The sequence below is a fragment of the Vulpes vulpes genome, chromosome 5, assembly GCF_048418805.1.
Source record: "Vulpes vulpes isolate BD-2025 chromosome 5, VulVul3, whole genome shotgun sequence".
Classification (NCBI taxonomy): Eukaryota; Metazoa; Chordata; class Mammalia; order Carnivora; family Canidae; genus Vulpes; species Vulpes vulpes.
In genome coordinates, this window is record NC_132784.1 from 75,823,528 (window position 1) to 75,840,765 (window position 17,238).

The 17,238-nt window shown below is 37.4% G+C and overlaps 2 protein-coding genes across 3 annotated transcripts; one reads left to right on the top strand and one right to left on the bottom strand.

Moving 5' to 3' along the window:
* Window positions 1-224: 224 nt before the first annotated feature.
* LOC112912535 (olfactory receptor 4P4-like) lies at window positions 225-1,151 on the top strand. Its single transcript, XM_025989220.2, has one exon. The coding sequence runs from the start codon at window positions 225-227 to the stop codon at window positions 1,149-1,151; it is 927 nt and encodes a 308-aa protein (XP_025845005.2).
* A 6,160-nt stretch (window positions 1,152-7,311) lies between these two features.
* On the bottom strand, window positions 7,312-16,224 carry LOC112912536 (olfactory receptor 4C11-like). 2 transcript variants are annotated; one of them, XM_072757349.1, is made up of 2 exons: window positions 15,411-16,224; window positions 7,312-7,446 (listed from the first exon to the last, which is right to left on the bottom strand). In XM_072757349.1, exons 1-2 carry the CDS (start codon window positions 16,209-16,211, stop codon window positions 7,312-7,314), a joined length of 936 nt encoding a protein of 311 aa, XP_072613450.1. In that variant the 5' UTR covers window positions 16,212-16,224. The 2 variants fall into 2 exon arrangements, with proteins under 2 accessions (XP_072613450.1, XP_025845006.2); XM_025989221.2 differs by lacking the exon at window positions 7,312-7,446 and having other exon boundaries at window positions 15,297-16,224.
* Between the last annotated feature and the right edge of the window lie 1,014 nt (window positions 16,225-17,238).

Genomic DNA, 17,238 nt, shown 5'->3' on the forward strand with positions numbered 1-17,238 from the left:
AGCTATGGCTACTCTAATGAACTATATCTACTTGTTGATAGATTGTATGTATTTTGTATACTGCTGCACCCTTAGCATTAATTTTGGTGTTTGCATCATAATAAACAATCAACATATATTTATCAAATAAATGAATGACTTTTAAAATAAATCAATAATTTTAAAAAGTTGGGTGTTTCCAGTATGTTAACTTTCCCCTCTACATAATCAGACCCACAGAAGCAATGGGACATGAAAACATCACAGAATTTATTCTCTTGGGACTTTTTAGTGATGAAGATGTGAAGGCCGCCTGCTTTGTGCTGTTCGTACTTTGCTACATTGCAATTCTCTTAGGAAACTTGCTCATTCTCCTCACAATCAGGGACAGCCGCCTCCGTGAACAGCCCATGTACTTTTTCTTGAGCTACCTATCTTTCATGGATGTCTGCTTCACTTCCACAGTGGCCCCCAAACTGATCACAGACCTACTGGCCCAGCAGAAGACCATCTCCTACAATGGCTGCATGGCCCAGATGTTTTATGCCCATTTCTTTGGTGCCACTGAGATCTTCATCTTGGTGGCCATGGCCTATGACCGATATGCAGCCATCTGCAGACCCCTTCACTATATGGTCATCATGAGCAGACAGGTGTGCTATGTCCTTGTAATGGCCTCAATTCTCGGAGCATTTACCCATTCAATCATGCAAGTATTGATTATTATTGAACTTCCCTTCTGTGGCCCCAATCAGATAGACCACTATTTCTGTGATGTTTTCCCCTTGCTGAAGCTGGCCTGCATGGATACTAGCTTGTTGGTTATTGTGATCATTACTACCACAGGAGTGCTGTCCATTTTGACCTTTGTTGCCTTGGTAATTTCTTACATCATCATCCTGTCTACCCTGAGGACCTACTCATCCCATGGCTGCCGCAAAGCCCTTTCTACCTGTGGCTCACATATCACTGTTGTGTTCATGTTCTTCTTGCCTCTCATCTTCACATATGTCCCCATGGCTGATTCCGTCAGTAATGACAAAGTGTTTGCCCTATTTTATACCATGATTGCTCCCATGTTCAACCCTCTCATCTACACATTGAGAAACACAGACATGAAGAATGCCATGAGGAAAATGTGGTGTCGGGATGCACGGTTTGAAGGGAAATGAAGTCCCTGGGGTTCCATCCGCTGGATCACCTTCTATCCACAGCATCCTAATGTCAGCAAATATGGCAGGTACAGAGAGGTGGTGTGTTGTCATCAAAAGTTGCAAGACTTGAAGAGAGAGGGCCCTTAACCACCTTCTTTCTGTTACTTTATTTTTCTGAACCTATGTAAAGGGGACGAATCACATGACCTCCATGTCCCTGCCAGCTTTAACATTCTGGAACTTATGTCTGGCATTTTGGAACATTCTGTCCATCATGATCCCAGACATAGTGGACATATAACACTATTATCAGGGCACACTATAAAGACTGCGTGGTCTGACAGTTATGCCTTGCTTTAGGAACAGATTTTTGACTGAGACACCTCTTACAAAGACAGAGAGGTCTTAAGCACTCCATTTTTTACTGGTGTCCATTGCAATAGAAGAATCAAGCAATGCCCCCAAATTTGCAAGTGTTATTGTATATTTTAACCCTTTACATAAACAGATAATGCTTGTAAAATAATGGAATGCAGGTGAATGAAATACACTATTCACACTGTCGTTATTGTAATTAATTCTTAGTACCCTAATGATGGTGTATTACAGGAATTAGAATTCAAATTAGATAATGAACACCACTTTTCAATCCTTTGAATGTAACTCCATGACCTCATTTTAAAATAACCTCATTTTAAAATCCTTCATGAATGTGCAAATTGATGCTTTTTGTAAATGTGCAATGTGGAAAATCTCCCATTCTGTAAAAGACCCTGAGCTTAAGAAGCCACACAGCTGAGTGTTGCTTGGGTGGCTCAGTTGGTTAAGTATCTGACGTTAGCTCAGGTCATGATTTCAAGATGCTGGAATTGAGCTCTGCACTGCATCAGGCTCCCAGCTCACTGGGGAGCCGGCTTGTCCCTCTGCTCTTACCTCCCCCTCCCAATAAATAAATAAAATATTTTTTTTTAAATTTTTTTTTTAATTTTTATTTATTTATGATAGTCAAAGACAGAGAGAGAGAGGCAGAGACACAGGCAGAGGGAGAAGCAGGCTCCATGCACCGGGAGCCCGATGTGGGACTCGATCCCGGGTCTCCAGGATCGCGCCCTGGGCCAAAGGCAGGCGCCAAACCGCTGCGCCACCCAGGGATCCCAATAAAATATTTTTTAAAAAAGGGAAGCTACACAGCTGAAGACATAGATGTCCCTGGGGTACATTCTGTAGATCCTCACTGCTCTTAATGCAAATGGCATATTTTGACATTTTTCTTCTACCATTTGTGTGATGCAAATTTGTCTCACTTTGACTCAGGCAGTCCCTTATACTAGTGAGAAACAGAGAAAGTTAGTTTGAGAAGCAGATGCAACTCACTGAAAACTGGAACATAGGCCAAGAACAACTTCGGTGCATTGAGGTGTTTCCAGTTTATACAAGAATTCTCAAGTTTTGTGAATTGGAAGGGGCCTCTGACATCATCTAGGGCCATCCCCGAGCATGACAAGAGGAACCAAGGCCCAGAGAATGGGTTCATGAATTTTGCAAATATGGGAGGCCCAGACTTGTTATTTTCTGGTGCTCCATCCTCTTCAGTACAGTCCCCATAAAGAAATTGAATTGTATTTACTTCAAGTAAGTATACCTGTCCTTTGTGCACCAGAAATCTGTATTTTTTTTTGGATTACAGTTGATACCGAATGTTGCTTTAGTTTCAGGTCTACAGCATAATAATTCTACCAATCTCTATGTTTTGCTGTGCTCACCACAAGTGTAGCTACCACCTGTCCCCTTGCACTGCTACTATAATACCAATAGAACACATTCACTATGCTGCCTTTTATTCCTGCGACTTATTCATTCCATAACCAGAGGCCTGTTCTTCCACTTCCCTCACCAATTTTGCCTGACTCCACTCCACCTACCTTCCCTCTGGCAACCATGGGCTTGTTCTCTTTATTTATGGGTCTGAAGGATTCTGGGTTTTAAGGTGAGGATACATTTACAGGAATTAGCCATAGTTGATGATGATTTCAGCAATAGTTTTTCCTTCCCCAAAAGACTTTGACATGGGTACTGTCTGCAAATTCAGAAACTTAGAACATAATGGGAGGCAGAAAAATATTGAAGTATATTGAAAAGGAGGTAAGAAAGACAATAGCAGATTAAGTCAGGATTCTTGTTTTGATGTGGATCTGGTGGCAGTTATGTCCTGAAAAAAAAGTGTCTATAGCTGTATGGGCTTTTGCTTAATTCTGGTGCATATTTTTAATAAACCTGTTATTGAAGCATATACAGGCTACATTCTCTGATAATGAATTAAATCTGCTCAGTGTGACAAATTTGCTGTTTGGTTTTTCCCCAAAGACAGGCCTTTCAGAAGTCCATTTGAACCTGGCTGTTATTTATCTTTTGTTAACAAGATAATTTATTGTTATAATTTATCAACAAGTGAGGGATGGAAAGGAACCTACTCAAGAATAATAAATATGTCATTCTTTTTCTTCTCATAATTTATCAACAAGTGAGGGGTGGAAAGGAACCTACTCAAGAATAATAAATATGTCATTCTTTTCCTGTGTATTATCCATGGTTGAAATAGTGAAAGGGAAGTTGGATGTATATTTAGGTATTTAGAATTTGTCCCTTATGTATATAATCAAGGTTATGTGCTGTCCCTCATATCCATTCTCTCTTGCTTGGCCTTTTATACTACTCCTTTCAAGTTATCTTACACTAAACATACTGGAGGTGTTATTAGCTCAAGAGTAGGCCTTCAAATCCCCACTTCTACAGTTTGATCATGCTATTCTTGGATCAGACAGCTCAATAACATTGTGTAAACAAGCCTTTGGAATATTTGTAGCTTATACAACAAGCATTTAGTTTTTGCTCATGTGTCTTTGCAAAAGGTGGGGGTTAGCTGATCTAGGGTAGGTTCAGGTATACCTAATGCAGCTCTATTTTTGTCAGGCATAAAAGAGAAATGTTATCTTAATCTTTGTTAAAATGAAAATTTATATTCTGTACATGTGATGTTTGACATTACCCTTGACTTATGGAAGTTAGGCTTTGTCTGTCTCTCTTTATATTGTGGTGCACTTCTCTGGTGGATTTTTAAATACTAGAATGTGAAATAAGACATATTTTGAAGATTTGAATAAAGTAATGAAGTTTGCATTATACCTCAGAACAAAACTGGTCACTATGAAAGATATGGATATATTGAAACACTGTCAAAGTGAGGTATGTCCACAATAGTTATTATAAAAATGATAAATTCTACAGCCTCTGGCATATGACAAATGTTGTAATTTCCAGGATATGCTAAAATGAAAAAAGGGATTACATATGGAGGACGATGAATATATTTTACATATTAAACTGAGCACTGCAAGAAACCATGTTTAAAAATGTTTTGCTACTCCTAAGGACAGAATTATAAACACTAGTTGGAAGATAAAAGGAGATACATTTTTGTTTTCTACTGTGAAACAGACTAATTTATCTATCTGGAAAATCAGAAGGGTTGCCATTTATTTCAATCAATGAAGGCTTTATACAAAGTCAATCTGTCATCTTATAACAGCAAGGTTGAAAAACTGCAAAAAATATAAAACTCCAGTGGTTGGCAGGCAAGGCTGTGATCATATGTCTATGAAATAAAATGGTATAAACCAGAATCACCCCTACTGAAACTGGGGAGAGTCTAATGAAAGAAATGATCTTTTTCCAAGGAACCAAGAATAGACCATCTGAGCACCTCTGATTGGGACTGACTCTGAGGACCTTTTGTGAACAAGAGTAAATGTAGAAAGTCATTGATAGAAATCTAAATACCATTTACTATGTCCTTCTTCTTAGTCTCTGAGAGTAATAAATCTGTAAGTTTTTATTTTCTAAGTGATGTCAGATGTTCAATAAAATGAATATCCCTTGGGGATCCCTGGGTGGCTCAGCAGTTTAGTGCCTGCCTTCGGCCCAGGGCATGATCCTGGAGTCTCAGGATTGAGTCCCACTTCGGGCTCCCTGCATGGAACCTGCTTCTCCCTCTGCCTGCTTCTCCCTCTGCCTGTGTCTCTGCCTCTCTCTCTCTCTGTGTCTCTCATGAATAAATAAATAAAGCCTTTAAAAAACAAAAAGAATGAATATCCCTTGCTAGTCAAGACTTTAGTTCAAAGACATGACTAAAAGAGTGTTGTGGAGGAAAGTTACAAATGGATAATATTCATTTATTGCACTCTTTTCTAAATTTAGTTCAAATTTAGTTCCTTTGCATCAGTTAGTTGAATAGACAGGGGCATATATTTAAAGGTGCGGCTGCTTGGATTTCATTGACTCAGAGTTCCCCTGTGCTCTAAGAACATCAAGTATCATCTACTCCCAGTATTTCCAAATTGAAGTGCTCAGATGTGCCACTGTATGTATAACAATTACAAGATGAGCTTATTAAAATATGGATTTTTGAATGTCCCTTAACTATGGCCTAATAAATTGGAAACTCATAACACAGACACTTTGTCTCTTCAAAAGTTTCTCCAAATGACTCCCATCATCAAACAAACTAGAGAAGCACTGATCTAGTCATCATTAAAAACTGAGCAAGTGGAAGTCCATTGAAATTCCAAGCTGGGACAATAAACATGACTTCGTGTGTTTCCAGGGCCAAAGTCTCTTAATCGTAGCTTCTATTCCAGATATGGTACTGCCTTTGGTCTTTCTTATCTTTATCTATGTGAATGCATCAACATCAGAGATAATCTTTTTATTTATTTATTTCGTTTTTATTTTATTTTTTTTCAGAGATAATCTTTTTAAAGACTATGTACAGATCTTTTTTTTATAATAAATTTATTTTTTATTGGTGTTCAATTTGCGAATTTACAGAATAACACCCAGTGCTCATCCCGTCAAGTGCCCCCCTCAGTGCCCGTCACCCATTCACCCACACCCCCTGCCCTCCTCCCCTTCCACCACCCCTAGTTCGTTTCCCAGAGTTAGGAGTTTTTATGTTCTGTCTCCCTTTCTGGTATTTCCCACACACTTCTTCTCCCTTCCCTTATATTCCCTTTCACTATTATTTATATTCCCCAAATGAATGAGAACATACAGATCTTAATGTACTGTGCACACAGACACATACACACTCTACCATAAACACTTACCCAGGTACAGGCAGTAAAAGAATAATCAGATCTTTGCAAAAGACAAGGAAGTAATTAGAAGAATAATCAGTGATGTGTTCATTTGTTATAGAAAAATAAAGCTCAGATTGCAGGAAGTGAAGAAGAAATGTGTGATTAATGGCTCACTGTGTTCAGTAAAACTGCTTGGTTCAAACACTGGAGAAAGTACTGTTTCCCAGTCAGGCCTTTCAGTATTTTATTCGCCCTGTTGTTTGAATCAAGTCACTTACTCATCACATGTGTATTTATTTTCATTCAGTTTCTTCAGTTTTTCCTTTTAGTAACTGTATGTCAATTGGAGACCAGTGGCTACAAACATGTCAAGATTAGTCAGGTAGCAGGAGCATATGAATGGGATATTAGAATTACCATGCGGATCTTTGAGGTAATTTTTCCCTCCAGTTTCCTTACTATTTGGATAAAGAAAATGAGTCCTAGAGAATGGAAAGCTTTCTCTCCAGAGCAGAGGATTAGGACAGATCTTTTGTTTTTTAAGTGTATTTAATATCTTTTTCATGTGCACATAGCTCCCCTCCTTTTGAAGCCTTGCTAGGTTTAGTTTCTACTGTGTTTTGGCTTAGATCAGAACCCTATAGCTCAGATCTCTGTTATTCTTCTTGTATCCTATTGTGCAAGAAACATATCCATATTGAGTGCTCAATATGTTTCCATCACAGTTCTAAATGATAGAAAATGGCCTTAAATACCTCCAGTAGACTCTCATTCTTTCAGGAAAATGGCAGAGTCCAAAATGGGAAGAAGAAAACAATGGTGCTGAGCTTCTGATTTTAATAAGATTCCTCTAGCCTAGGTCTTTCAGAAAATTTACCTACATGTGAAATATTAGAATAAAACGATGATAAATAATACCTCAGTTGTGTAGAATGTTTTATTATCTCTTTTGTTCCTCCAAAACCCATGTGAAGTCATTATTACCATCGTCTTTGAGCAGGAAAGAAAATTTAAGATCATTCAGGTTAAATTATTATTTTCAGCTATTTATCGTTAGCCTCTGAGAAAACCTTCCTGCCCCACAGTCTTTTCATTGCATTTTTTACTTCTGCATTTCTGAGTGTATAGATCAGAGGATTTAACATGGGGGTGATAATGGTGTAAAATACAGCTACCATCTTATCCTCTGAAAAGGTAGTATCAAGGCGCATGTACAAAAATTCTACACGTCTCATTCGGAGACAATGGTGCTGTATTTCTAGATAAATAATTTAGCCTCACAGGACTTCTGTCATCCTATTTGTGAAATGAGAAAGTTTCAGTTCATTGCCATCTATCATATGAACAGTTATTTCTACTATGAAAGGAAATCCATTCTGTCAGCTTGGAATAGTCATGAAATCCTGATGAAGAGGCAGAGATAAAAGAAGACAAAGCAATGAAAGGAACCACTGGACACACATCAAGACAAAGGAGAAAAAGTAAAATCTGGGGTGATTTCTCATCTTCAGACTCAGTGTTTGAGGTTTCCTCAGGAATTACTTTAAGTAACTATTATATAAAACAAATGTCAGAGAGAAAGAAAAAAGGAAGGACTCCGCCGTTCATCTCACTAATTCCTTCAGGTGTCCTTTGAATCTTTCAAGTTTCATGCTAGTTTATATTAATTCTCCCACTCGGGATGCATTAGATATTTTGAAGAGGTCATCACTGGGAATACTTTTAATACTTTAGATTTAGAATTGGACAATGCATCTTCAGTGCTGGGATTTTAGGTCCTCTAGTGAGGTCATTGGAGTATTGGAAAGAAGTATGTAAAATGGTTTTGATTGAAAACTAAAATATCTTCCTCAGGCTGAGCCACAAATGTAAATGATTCCTTGAGTAGTAGGTTGGGATGGCATTGCACAGTGTCTAAGGTCATCATTAGGAATTTTGTCTAGGGGATCCCTGGGTGGCTCAGTGGATTGGTGCCTGCCTCATGGTCCAGGGCGTGATCCTGGAGTACTGGGATCGAGTCCCACATCAGGGTCCCTGGATAGAGCCTGCTTCTCCCTCTGCCTGTGTCTCTGCCTCTCTCTCTCTCTGTGTCTCTCATGAATGAATAAATAAAATCTTAAAAAAAAAGAAATTTTGTCTGTCTGAGGCCATATCCCCTCATGACCCGTCACATGTATCACATATAGCTTCTGCTAAACTGTGTGCTCTCAGCTGTTTCCCCATTGAGAATGATATTTGCTGTGGGCTTTTCGTAGATGGCTTTTAAGATGCTGAGGAATCTGTCCCTATACTCTGAAGAGTTTTGATCAGGAATGGCTACTGTATTTTGTCAAATGCTTTCTCTGCATCTCTTGAGAGGATCATATGGTTCTTGTTTTTATGATATGATCTATCATGTTGATTGCTTTACAAGTGTTGAACCAGCCTTGCATCCCTGGGATAAATCTCAGTTGGTCATGGTGAATAATCTTCTTAATGTATTGTTGGATCCTATTGGCTAGTATCTTGTTAAGAATTGTTGCATCTGTGTTCATCAGGGATATTGGTCTATAATTCTCCTTTTTACTGGGGGCATTGTCTGGTTGGAATTAAGGTGATGCTGGCCTCATAGAATGAGTTTGGTTGTATTCCATCTCTTTCTATCTTTTGGAACAGCATTAGTAAAATAGGTATTGTTTCTTCTTTAAACATTTGATAGAATTCCCTGGGAAGCCATCTGGCTCTGGACTTTTGTGTCTTGGGAGGTTTTTGATGACTGCTTCAATTTCCTCTTTGGTTATTGACCCGTTCAGGTTTTCTATTTCTTCTTGTTCCAGTTTGTGGTTTTCTAGAAGTGTGCCCATTTCTTCTAGATTGCCTAATTTATTGGTGTATAGCCACTCATAATCTGTTTTTAAAATCGTTTGTATTTCCTTGGAATTGGTTGTGATATCTCCCTTTTCAATCACGATTTTATTAATTTGAATCTATTCTCTTTTGTTTTTAATAAGGCTGGCAATGGTTTATCTATCTTATTAATTCTTTCAAAGAACCAACTCCTGGTCTTGTTGATATGTTCTACAGTTCTTCTGGTCTCTATTTCATTGAGTTCTGCTCGAATCTCTATTAACTCTCTTCTTCTGCTTGGTGTAGGTTTTATTTGCTGTATCTCCCCAAATTAAGTTGAGTATGTTGAAAGGAATCTAGAAGTGAAAAATATATCTAAGACCTGTAATTTTAGAAATATGAAATTTTAAATTTAGAAATATAAAATAGAAATTTTAGAAATATGAAAGTCAAAAAGGAAGAATCTTAAAAAATGAAGGGGTGGTAATATACTGCAGTTAAGGTGAGAAAAGAGAAAAAAGAAAATAATAAAACTAAAAGGCAATCTGCAGAATGGGAGAAGAAATTTGTCAATGACAAATAAGGGGCTAGTATCCAAGGTGTATAAAGAACTTTCAAAACCAACACCCAAAAGACAAACAATCATGATAAGAACTGGTCAGAAGACATGAACAGACATTTCTCCAAAGAAGGCATACAAATAGCCAACAGATATATGAAAAAATGTTCAATGTCACTTAGCATCAGGGAAATACAAATAAAAACCACAATGAGATACCGTCATCTCCTATCAATCAGAACGACTAAACTTAATGTCAGGAAACAACAAATGTTGGCAAGGATACAGAGAAAGGAGAATTCTCTCAAAGTGTTGGTGGGAATGAAAGCTCATGCAGCCACTCTGGAAAGCAGTACAGAGGTTCCTCCAGAAGTTAAAAATAGAGCTATCTGGTGACCTAGCAACTGCACTAATATTTACCCCAAAGGAAAAATGTAGTGTTCCAAAGGAGTGCCTGTAACCCAATGTTTATAGCAATAATGTCCACAATTGCCAAACTGTGGAAAGAGCCAGACGTCCACCCACAGATGAATGAATAAAGGAGATCTGATATATATATATATATATATATATATATATATATATATAATGGAATATTACTCAGGTATCAAAAAATGAAATATCATTTACATTGATGTGGATAGAACTGGAGGATATTATACTGAATGAAATAAGTTAATCAGAGAAAGACAATTATCATATGGTTTCACTCATATGAGGAATATAGAACTAGCACAGAGGATCACAGGGGAAGGAAGAGAAAACAGAATGGGAAGAATTCAGAGAGGGAGGCAAACCACGAGAGACTCTTACCTACGAGAAAGAAACTGAAGGTTACTGGAGAGGAAGTGGATGGGAAGATGGGGTAATTGGATGACAGGAATTAAGAAGGGCATGTGATATGATGAGCACTAGGTTTTATAGGTAACTGATGAATTACTGAATTCTACAGCTGAAAATAATGCACTGTTTCTGGGCTAGTTAAATTTAAATAAAACAAACAAACAGAAGACACAGAGTGAAAATGAGAATGGAATCAGTAGAAATAGAGGGCTCTGGTTATTTTATGGAGGGTACCTCATAATATGCAGACAGAGAAGGATTCTATCAGCAGTTGACATTTCAGCTTATTTTAAATTCTTTTGAGATTTTTGGAGGCAACGTGCTAAAACATATCAATCAATATGTTTAATGATGATGAGCACCAATAAATAACAAAAATGATCAGGTTTGGAAACAGCCATGTGAGGATTAGTGAGCTGAAAATTCTAGAAAAAGAGACTAATGCAGAACTACTGTGATTTTTGTCAAGGAACCATGAAAGACCAGGAGCATAATGGTCCAGATAGAGAGTGGCAAGAAGCAAGAAATACACACCTGTGTACCTCAGATTATGTAGTGCCGAGACCACTAAATCTCCCTGAAGCTGCAAAGAAGATAAATGTTGTTATTATCTTTTAAAAATGACCCAGACTCAAAAATTCTTCAGGAATGTTGACTGACTCTCACTTTTGTGCTATAGAGGAGTTGGGGAAGAGGTGTGAAAAGCACTTGATAAAGGGCAAAGAGCTAATGTTATATTAGCTTTAGGTTTTTGATTCTTAGTCTCTTTTTTAAAAGATTTTATTTAAAAAAAATAAAAAATAAAATAAAAAGATTTTATTTATTCATGCGAGAAACAAAGAGAGAGGCAGAGCCATAGCCAGATGGAGAGGCAGGCTCTCCGTGGGGAATCTGACCCGGGATCCGAGCATCATGACCCAAGTCAAAGGCAGATGCTCAACCACTGAGCTACCCAGGTACCCCCGATTCTAATGAGAGCTCTAATGAGAGCTTTTTATGACTGTGCCGTCCTATAATTGAGGGTCAACTACCAGTTTGTTCACATCTCTTCATAGATTATTAAATTAGTCTCAGGAAACAGCATGCCTCCATTGATCTTAAATACATTTTAGCAGATAAGGCCTGGAAATATTTTACATATTCTGCTCTCCAACACAATCCTTAGTTTGTGCTGATTACTGCTACCAGAATTTTCTAATAATCTTATTATATTGTTTTTAAAAAGACTAATTCCAGGAGGCCAACATGGGATTTGATAACATTTTTTTCTGAATTATAATTAAAGCACAGGAAGCTAAAACTAAATGAGTTTAACGTGAAAAAGGGTATGTTCCAGAAACTTAAAGAAAATATCACAGTTAATTCTAAGAGAGATCCATTAAATTCAGGAATAAGGCCACCTTTTAAAACTGCCATTATTATATAATTTATTGAGTTTTAATGCCCAGTTCTCAACCTCATATACTTATTTGAATCAGGACGATAATAACAATTGAATAAAGTCAAACTATGCAAAAACATTTAAGAAAGAGTTTAAGACCTTTGCTCCCTGTAGAAAAGGAGCAAATCTTGACCCCTTTAAAAGTCTGCCAGGACTAAACTCTGGTGTGTCGTTGCCTAATGAGGGGCACATATCCAAATTTGTCCCAAACTCAACTTTTCAAGAGAAATCAGGTATTCATATTTAATATGTATTTTAATGATTTGAATATACTGATGACCGATTACACTTATAAAATCTTTTATGCTAAACAATAATCTTTGGATTAAACAAATTTACAGTTTTTCAGGTAAATTCGGTCTAGCAGCATGTCACTTTGGAAATTTTGTATCAACCAATGAAATAAGAGGAAAAGGAAATATAGCAGTCAGAACCAAACACAAGTCATTGTTGGCTGATGTATGCATCTAGTTTGCCAAACCAAGACAATCAACTGAGAGATTAGTGTTTATAAAAAGAGCTTACTCAAAAATCAGCATAATAATACTTCTAAATGTAAGTATAATAGACAAATATAAAACGAAATAAATCTACTTCACAATAACAATAAAATTAAGAGATGCAACAGAAATGTGAACAGTCTTCGTGAAGAACACTAAGCCTCATCACAAAAGACATGTTAAAACTGAATCAGGTGAATTATGCAATTTGAGATGGAAGTAAATCACAATTTAAAGTTGTTAATTTTTCCCAATTAATTGACATACTGAGTGAATTTCTAAGCAAAATCTCTGGAGGAGATATGCCTGGAAATGGAGAGAATTTTTTTTTTTTTTTGAGAATTATTCTAAACTCCACATGGTTGAATATATAGAAGAAAAGACACAAAGATTTTGGAGAGGATGAGGAGAAGAACCAAGTGCAAATATATCATAAAGCTATAGTAATTTTTCAATTCGAGTATGCCCACAGAATAAACAAATATATTAAGAGGACGGAATATCAGGCAAAGAAATTCAACCGTATATATATTTGGTAATTTAATACAAGATTAGGTTGAAAGTATTAACATGAAAATAAATTATATTAAGAGAAGTGACTATCAATTTGGGGAAAAAAGTTAAAACGTATATCAAAAACTCAATAAAAAGCATTCTCACCAGGAGTCGATGTGTATGGGAGACATTAAAAACATAGGGGGAAAGGATGCAGAATAAGATAAAAATACATTTTAAATCTAGTTACAGCAGGAATGGGGACATGGGAGATGGGATGCAGAGAAAGTGCACTCGTTTCTTTTATTCATAACTCATAATTATTTTTAATAATAAAAAAACAAACCCAATTCAAAGAAAATGTAGTGTTTTAAATTTCTAGACGTAATGCAGTCACTGAACTTCCCCTTTGCTGAAAGTAGCTAGAAGCTGCACAAAATACTGGAAACATCGTTTTCACTATTGGATGACTGGCAACATACTCCTGGGACCCCTTACAAAAAGGAGACAGATCAGGTGAGTACTAGGACAGACTTAGGCTGACCAAGAGACCTCCAACCCCTTGCAGAGGTGAGGAGAACTGCAAATGGCTCCCCTCACCCTTGACATCACAAAATGGTTTTCTAAGAGCTCTCTTGGATCTTTAATGAATTAATTTTCTCTTTTTTCCCCCTGAAAACTCAAGGATTGATTTTCAGACTTCCTTTCCTTTCTCCTCTTCCAATACTTGGAGTGATTCCTTGTCCCCTTTCCTCATGACTACTTCCTCATGTCAATCCCCACCCAATTCACTTTGAAATATTCCCCATTGGCAGATACGGTTTAATTATACCAATTTGTTCATGAAATTGTATCTTTTCTGTGAGTGCAAACAAATATTTCTCTAATGTACTCATTTGTTACCTGATAAATGTCCTCTTTGGGACTTAAATAACTAGTCCACCACCACTTCCTATATAAGAATACTAAGCATCTTTGGTGAGACATGATAATATTGGCTGAAACTTCTCACATACTTATGAAATTCATTGTATTCTTTTCTCATTAGCTTATATCAATTAAAGTAATACTTCCTGGTGCCAATTTGATGGGAATTATAAACTCAGGTACTGAACGAGCATCACATGACAGTGCTTGATTATAGATTATGATGCGGTGGTGGTGGTGGCAGGGGTGTATTATACATATCAGTTGGGTGATCTTCAAAGGTGAAAATATGTATTTTAAAACATTCTCATATAAAAACAAAAGACCATAATTGAAAAGCACTAAAAGGGCCTTTCCAATCCTGGGTTCACCCAAAGAATCTGGATTTTAATGTTTTGGACACTAAGGAAACACCCCCTGTCAACGAAAAAAGTACTTTTTCCTAACACCTGAAAAAACATGGCAGTCAAGGAAGTTAACCTAGACTAATTCAGTGATATAACGATCCTGGGAAACTTTATTTTTTCCCTGTGTGTTCATATATCTGGAATTAATTCTCAAAATATAAGACAAGTTCCCAGTTTCCTTTTCCTGTTTCTTGCTCTTCAACATGCGTTGTTCTTTAGCCTCCTTTGCAATTCAGCCTCCCTTCTGTTTATTGCCTTCTTCATATTTCTGCTGCCAATCCCCCTCCCTGCCTCTTCACTCTCCCTTGTGAAGAGCAATGGGAAGGACCTTGCCCATGGCAGCTGACTGGCTGATACCACCCATCACAGTCAAGTATTAGACTTTCCTTCTTTCACCACTCATAGATCTTTGAGGTCTCCAGCCATAGTACAGGTTTTCAAAGAGATATCAAGCTTTTCTTGGAGGTTGAAGATCCCTCCGTGTGGATTCCCCCGTGAGGCAACGTCAGGCACAGATTCCAGAGCAGAATTCTCTTAGAAAGCCATCTCCAAATCGCAGGTCATCAAGACAGTCACCTACACTCTCTAAGTTCCAGTTCCATATGGATTAGCTCTTATGACCACATTCATAAAAACTAGAATACAATTTAAGGAAAGATTGGTGTGTGTTCTCACACACAATCATTCTGTCACTAATCAGTACATTTTTTTTCTAAAGACAAATTGGTCCAGGAAACTAAATTATCATGTGAATATGACCAGATGTCAATACCACTCAACTAAGGGCCAGGATAAGTTGCTCAAAATGGACTATATAAGTATATAAGTAACCTTATTCTAAGCAATCCGTTCAGAATAAGGAGTCTATATATTTATTAATATGAATATAAATTAAAAAATAGTATGATTAAAATTACTTAATTGGTTTTTTATCCCAAAAGGAATATTTTATCTTTTCTGTTCATGAAGCAAAACCAAGGTGTTAAGGAAGTATACATTAGGATCCCTGAATATCACGTATCAACATATATCATATTTTGCTACACCATAACTTTTTCATGGCATTTTTCACTTCTGCATTCCTCAGTGTATAGATCAGAGGGTTGAGCAAGGGTGCCCCAATGGTATAAAACACAGCCACCACCTTGTCTACTGGAAATGTGGTTGCTGGGCGTGTATATATGAATATACATGGGCCAAAAAATAGGACAACCACAATAAAATGGGAGGTGCAGGTTGAAAGGGCTTTTCGCCTTCCTTCTGCACTGTATTTTCTCAGAGAGTACAAGATGATAACATAGGAGATAAGCAGGATTATGAAACTCACCGTGCATATGGCTCCACTGTTAGAAACAACTAGCAAATTTATTACATAAGTGTCCATGCAAGCAAGTTTCAACAAGGGCTGCAAGTCACAGAAATAGTGATCAATCACATTGGAGCCACAGAAAGGCAATCTCAAAGCCAGCAAAATTTGTGCCGAAGAGTGGATACAGGATCCCACCCAACCCAGAATCACCAGCACACTGCAGACATGCCTGTTCATGATGGTTGTGTATCGCAAGGGCTTACAAATGGCTACATAGCGATCAAAAGCCATGAGGATCAGCACGAAGATTTCCATGCATCCAAAGAAGTGGGCTGAAAAGACCTGAGTCATGCACTCCTTGTAGGAAATGGTCTTCCTCTGAGAAATGGCATCCACAATCAATCTTGGGGCAATGGTTGTAGAGAGGCAAGCATCAGTAAAGGACAGGTAAAATAGGAAGAAGTACATGGGACTCCCAAGGGTGCTGCTTCTTTTAATAGTCACTACAATGAAAAAGTTTCCCAACAGTGTGGCAAGGTAAAGCATCAAGAAGACCCCAAATATTGCTTTCTGTTTTCTTGGATCCTGTGTCAAGCCAAACAGAATGAATTCATTCACAGTGCTATTCATCACCATTTTGTTGGTTGCAAGTAAGGTGACCTTGATAAGACCCTAATCTGCAAAGGGAAGAAGAAGTGACATTATGGAGAGATCAGTAGGTTGAACTCTGTATTCCTTATCTGCTCCATGTTACTACAACTTCCTTTAATATCCTATGAATCTTTGTGAATCTCCAGAAGTCCAAGCCTCTCCAAGATCAATCTATTGATTCAGAAACTAACCCGATTGGATCAAATCTTTACATTTGGAGAATAACAAGTCAATATCCTTCAAAATTTTTGAATTCTACAAAGATTGAAAATGGTAGAAATTGTACTTTCCTTGGGCAAATGAATTACCTGCCTTAAAATTTAGCCTTAATCTGAAAAATTGAAATCTGTGTAAACTAGAGATTTCCCACATGAAATCTCTAGTTTAGACAGATTCTGAAGTCATAGTGGAAAAACATGGAAAAGCAAGTTTTCCTTCCAGCCAAAGGCCATAAAACCAGGATATGAAATTGGAATATATTTCTGTGGTCAAATATAAAATTTGGAGACATACAAATATAACCCAACTGGAATTTGAGCCTATTTATAATAAAGTGCCCACCTCCTAAGAAGTGAGAGTTGCACTGAAAACATTCATCTTTGTATCTGCTGCACTGAGAAACAGTGGAAAGCATACAAGTACATTTGTTGTGGCCCCAACAAAACAAATCAGTGGTGGCTTCAGATCTGTCACTTCCTCTCTCACAGAAGGACCAGAATTGCTCACTCTCAGTTGTCTCTCTGAGAGTGGATGAAGAGGGGTGTGTAGCAAAATTACACACCTCTCCTCGGCTTTAATAGGATCATTTTGTCATTGTTCCTTATGCTTTTGTTGTTATTGTTAAGATTTATTTTTTTAGAATAGTGTTAGATTCATATCAAAACTGAGAGAAAGGCACAAAGAGTCCCTATATAGCTCTGCCCCCACAAAATATCACCCCTGCCATTGTCAACACTTCTGCCAGAATGGCACACTTGTCACAACTGATGAGCCAACCATAACCCACCATCAG

Excerpts from the sequence above, each read along its gene's own strand:
- LOC112912535 (XM_025989220.2), top strand. The coding sequence starts at position 225 with ATGGGACATGAAAACATCACAGAATTTATTCTCTTGGGACTTTTTAGT.
- LOC112912536 (XM_072757349.1), bottom strand. The coding sequence starts at position 16,211 with ATGGTGATGAATAGCACTGTGAATGAATTCATTCTGTTTGGCTTGACA. Across the intron at positions 7,447-15,410 it reads CCACATTTCCAGTAGACAAG|ATGGTAGCTGTATTTTACAC; the intron begins GTGGTGGCTGTG and ends TCAGAGGATAAG.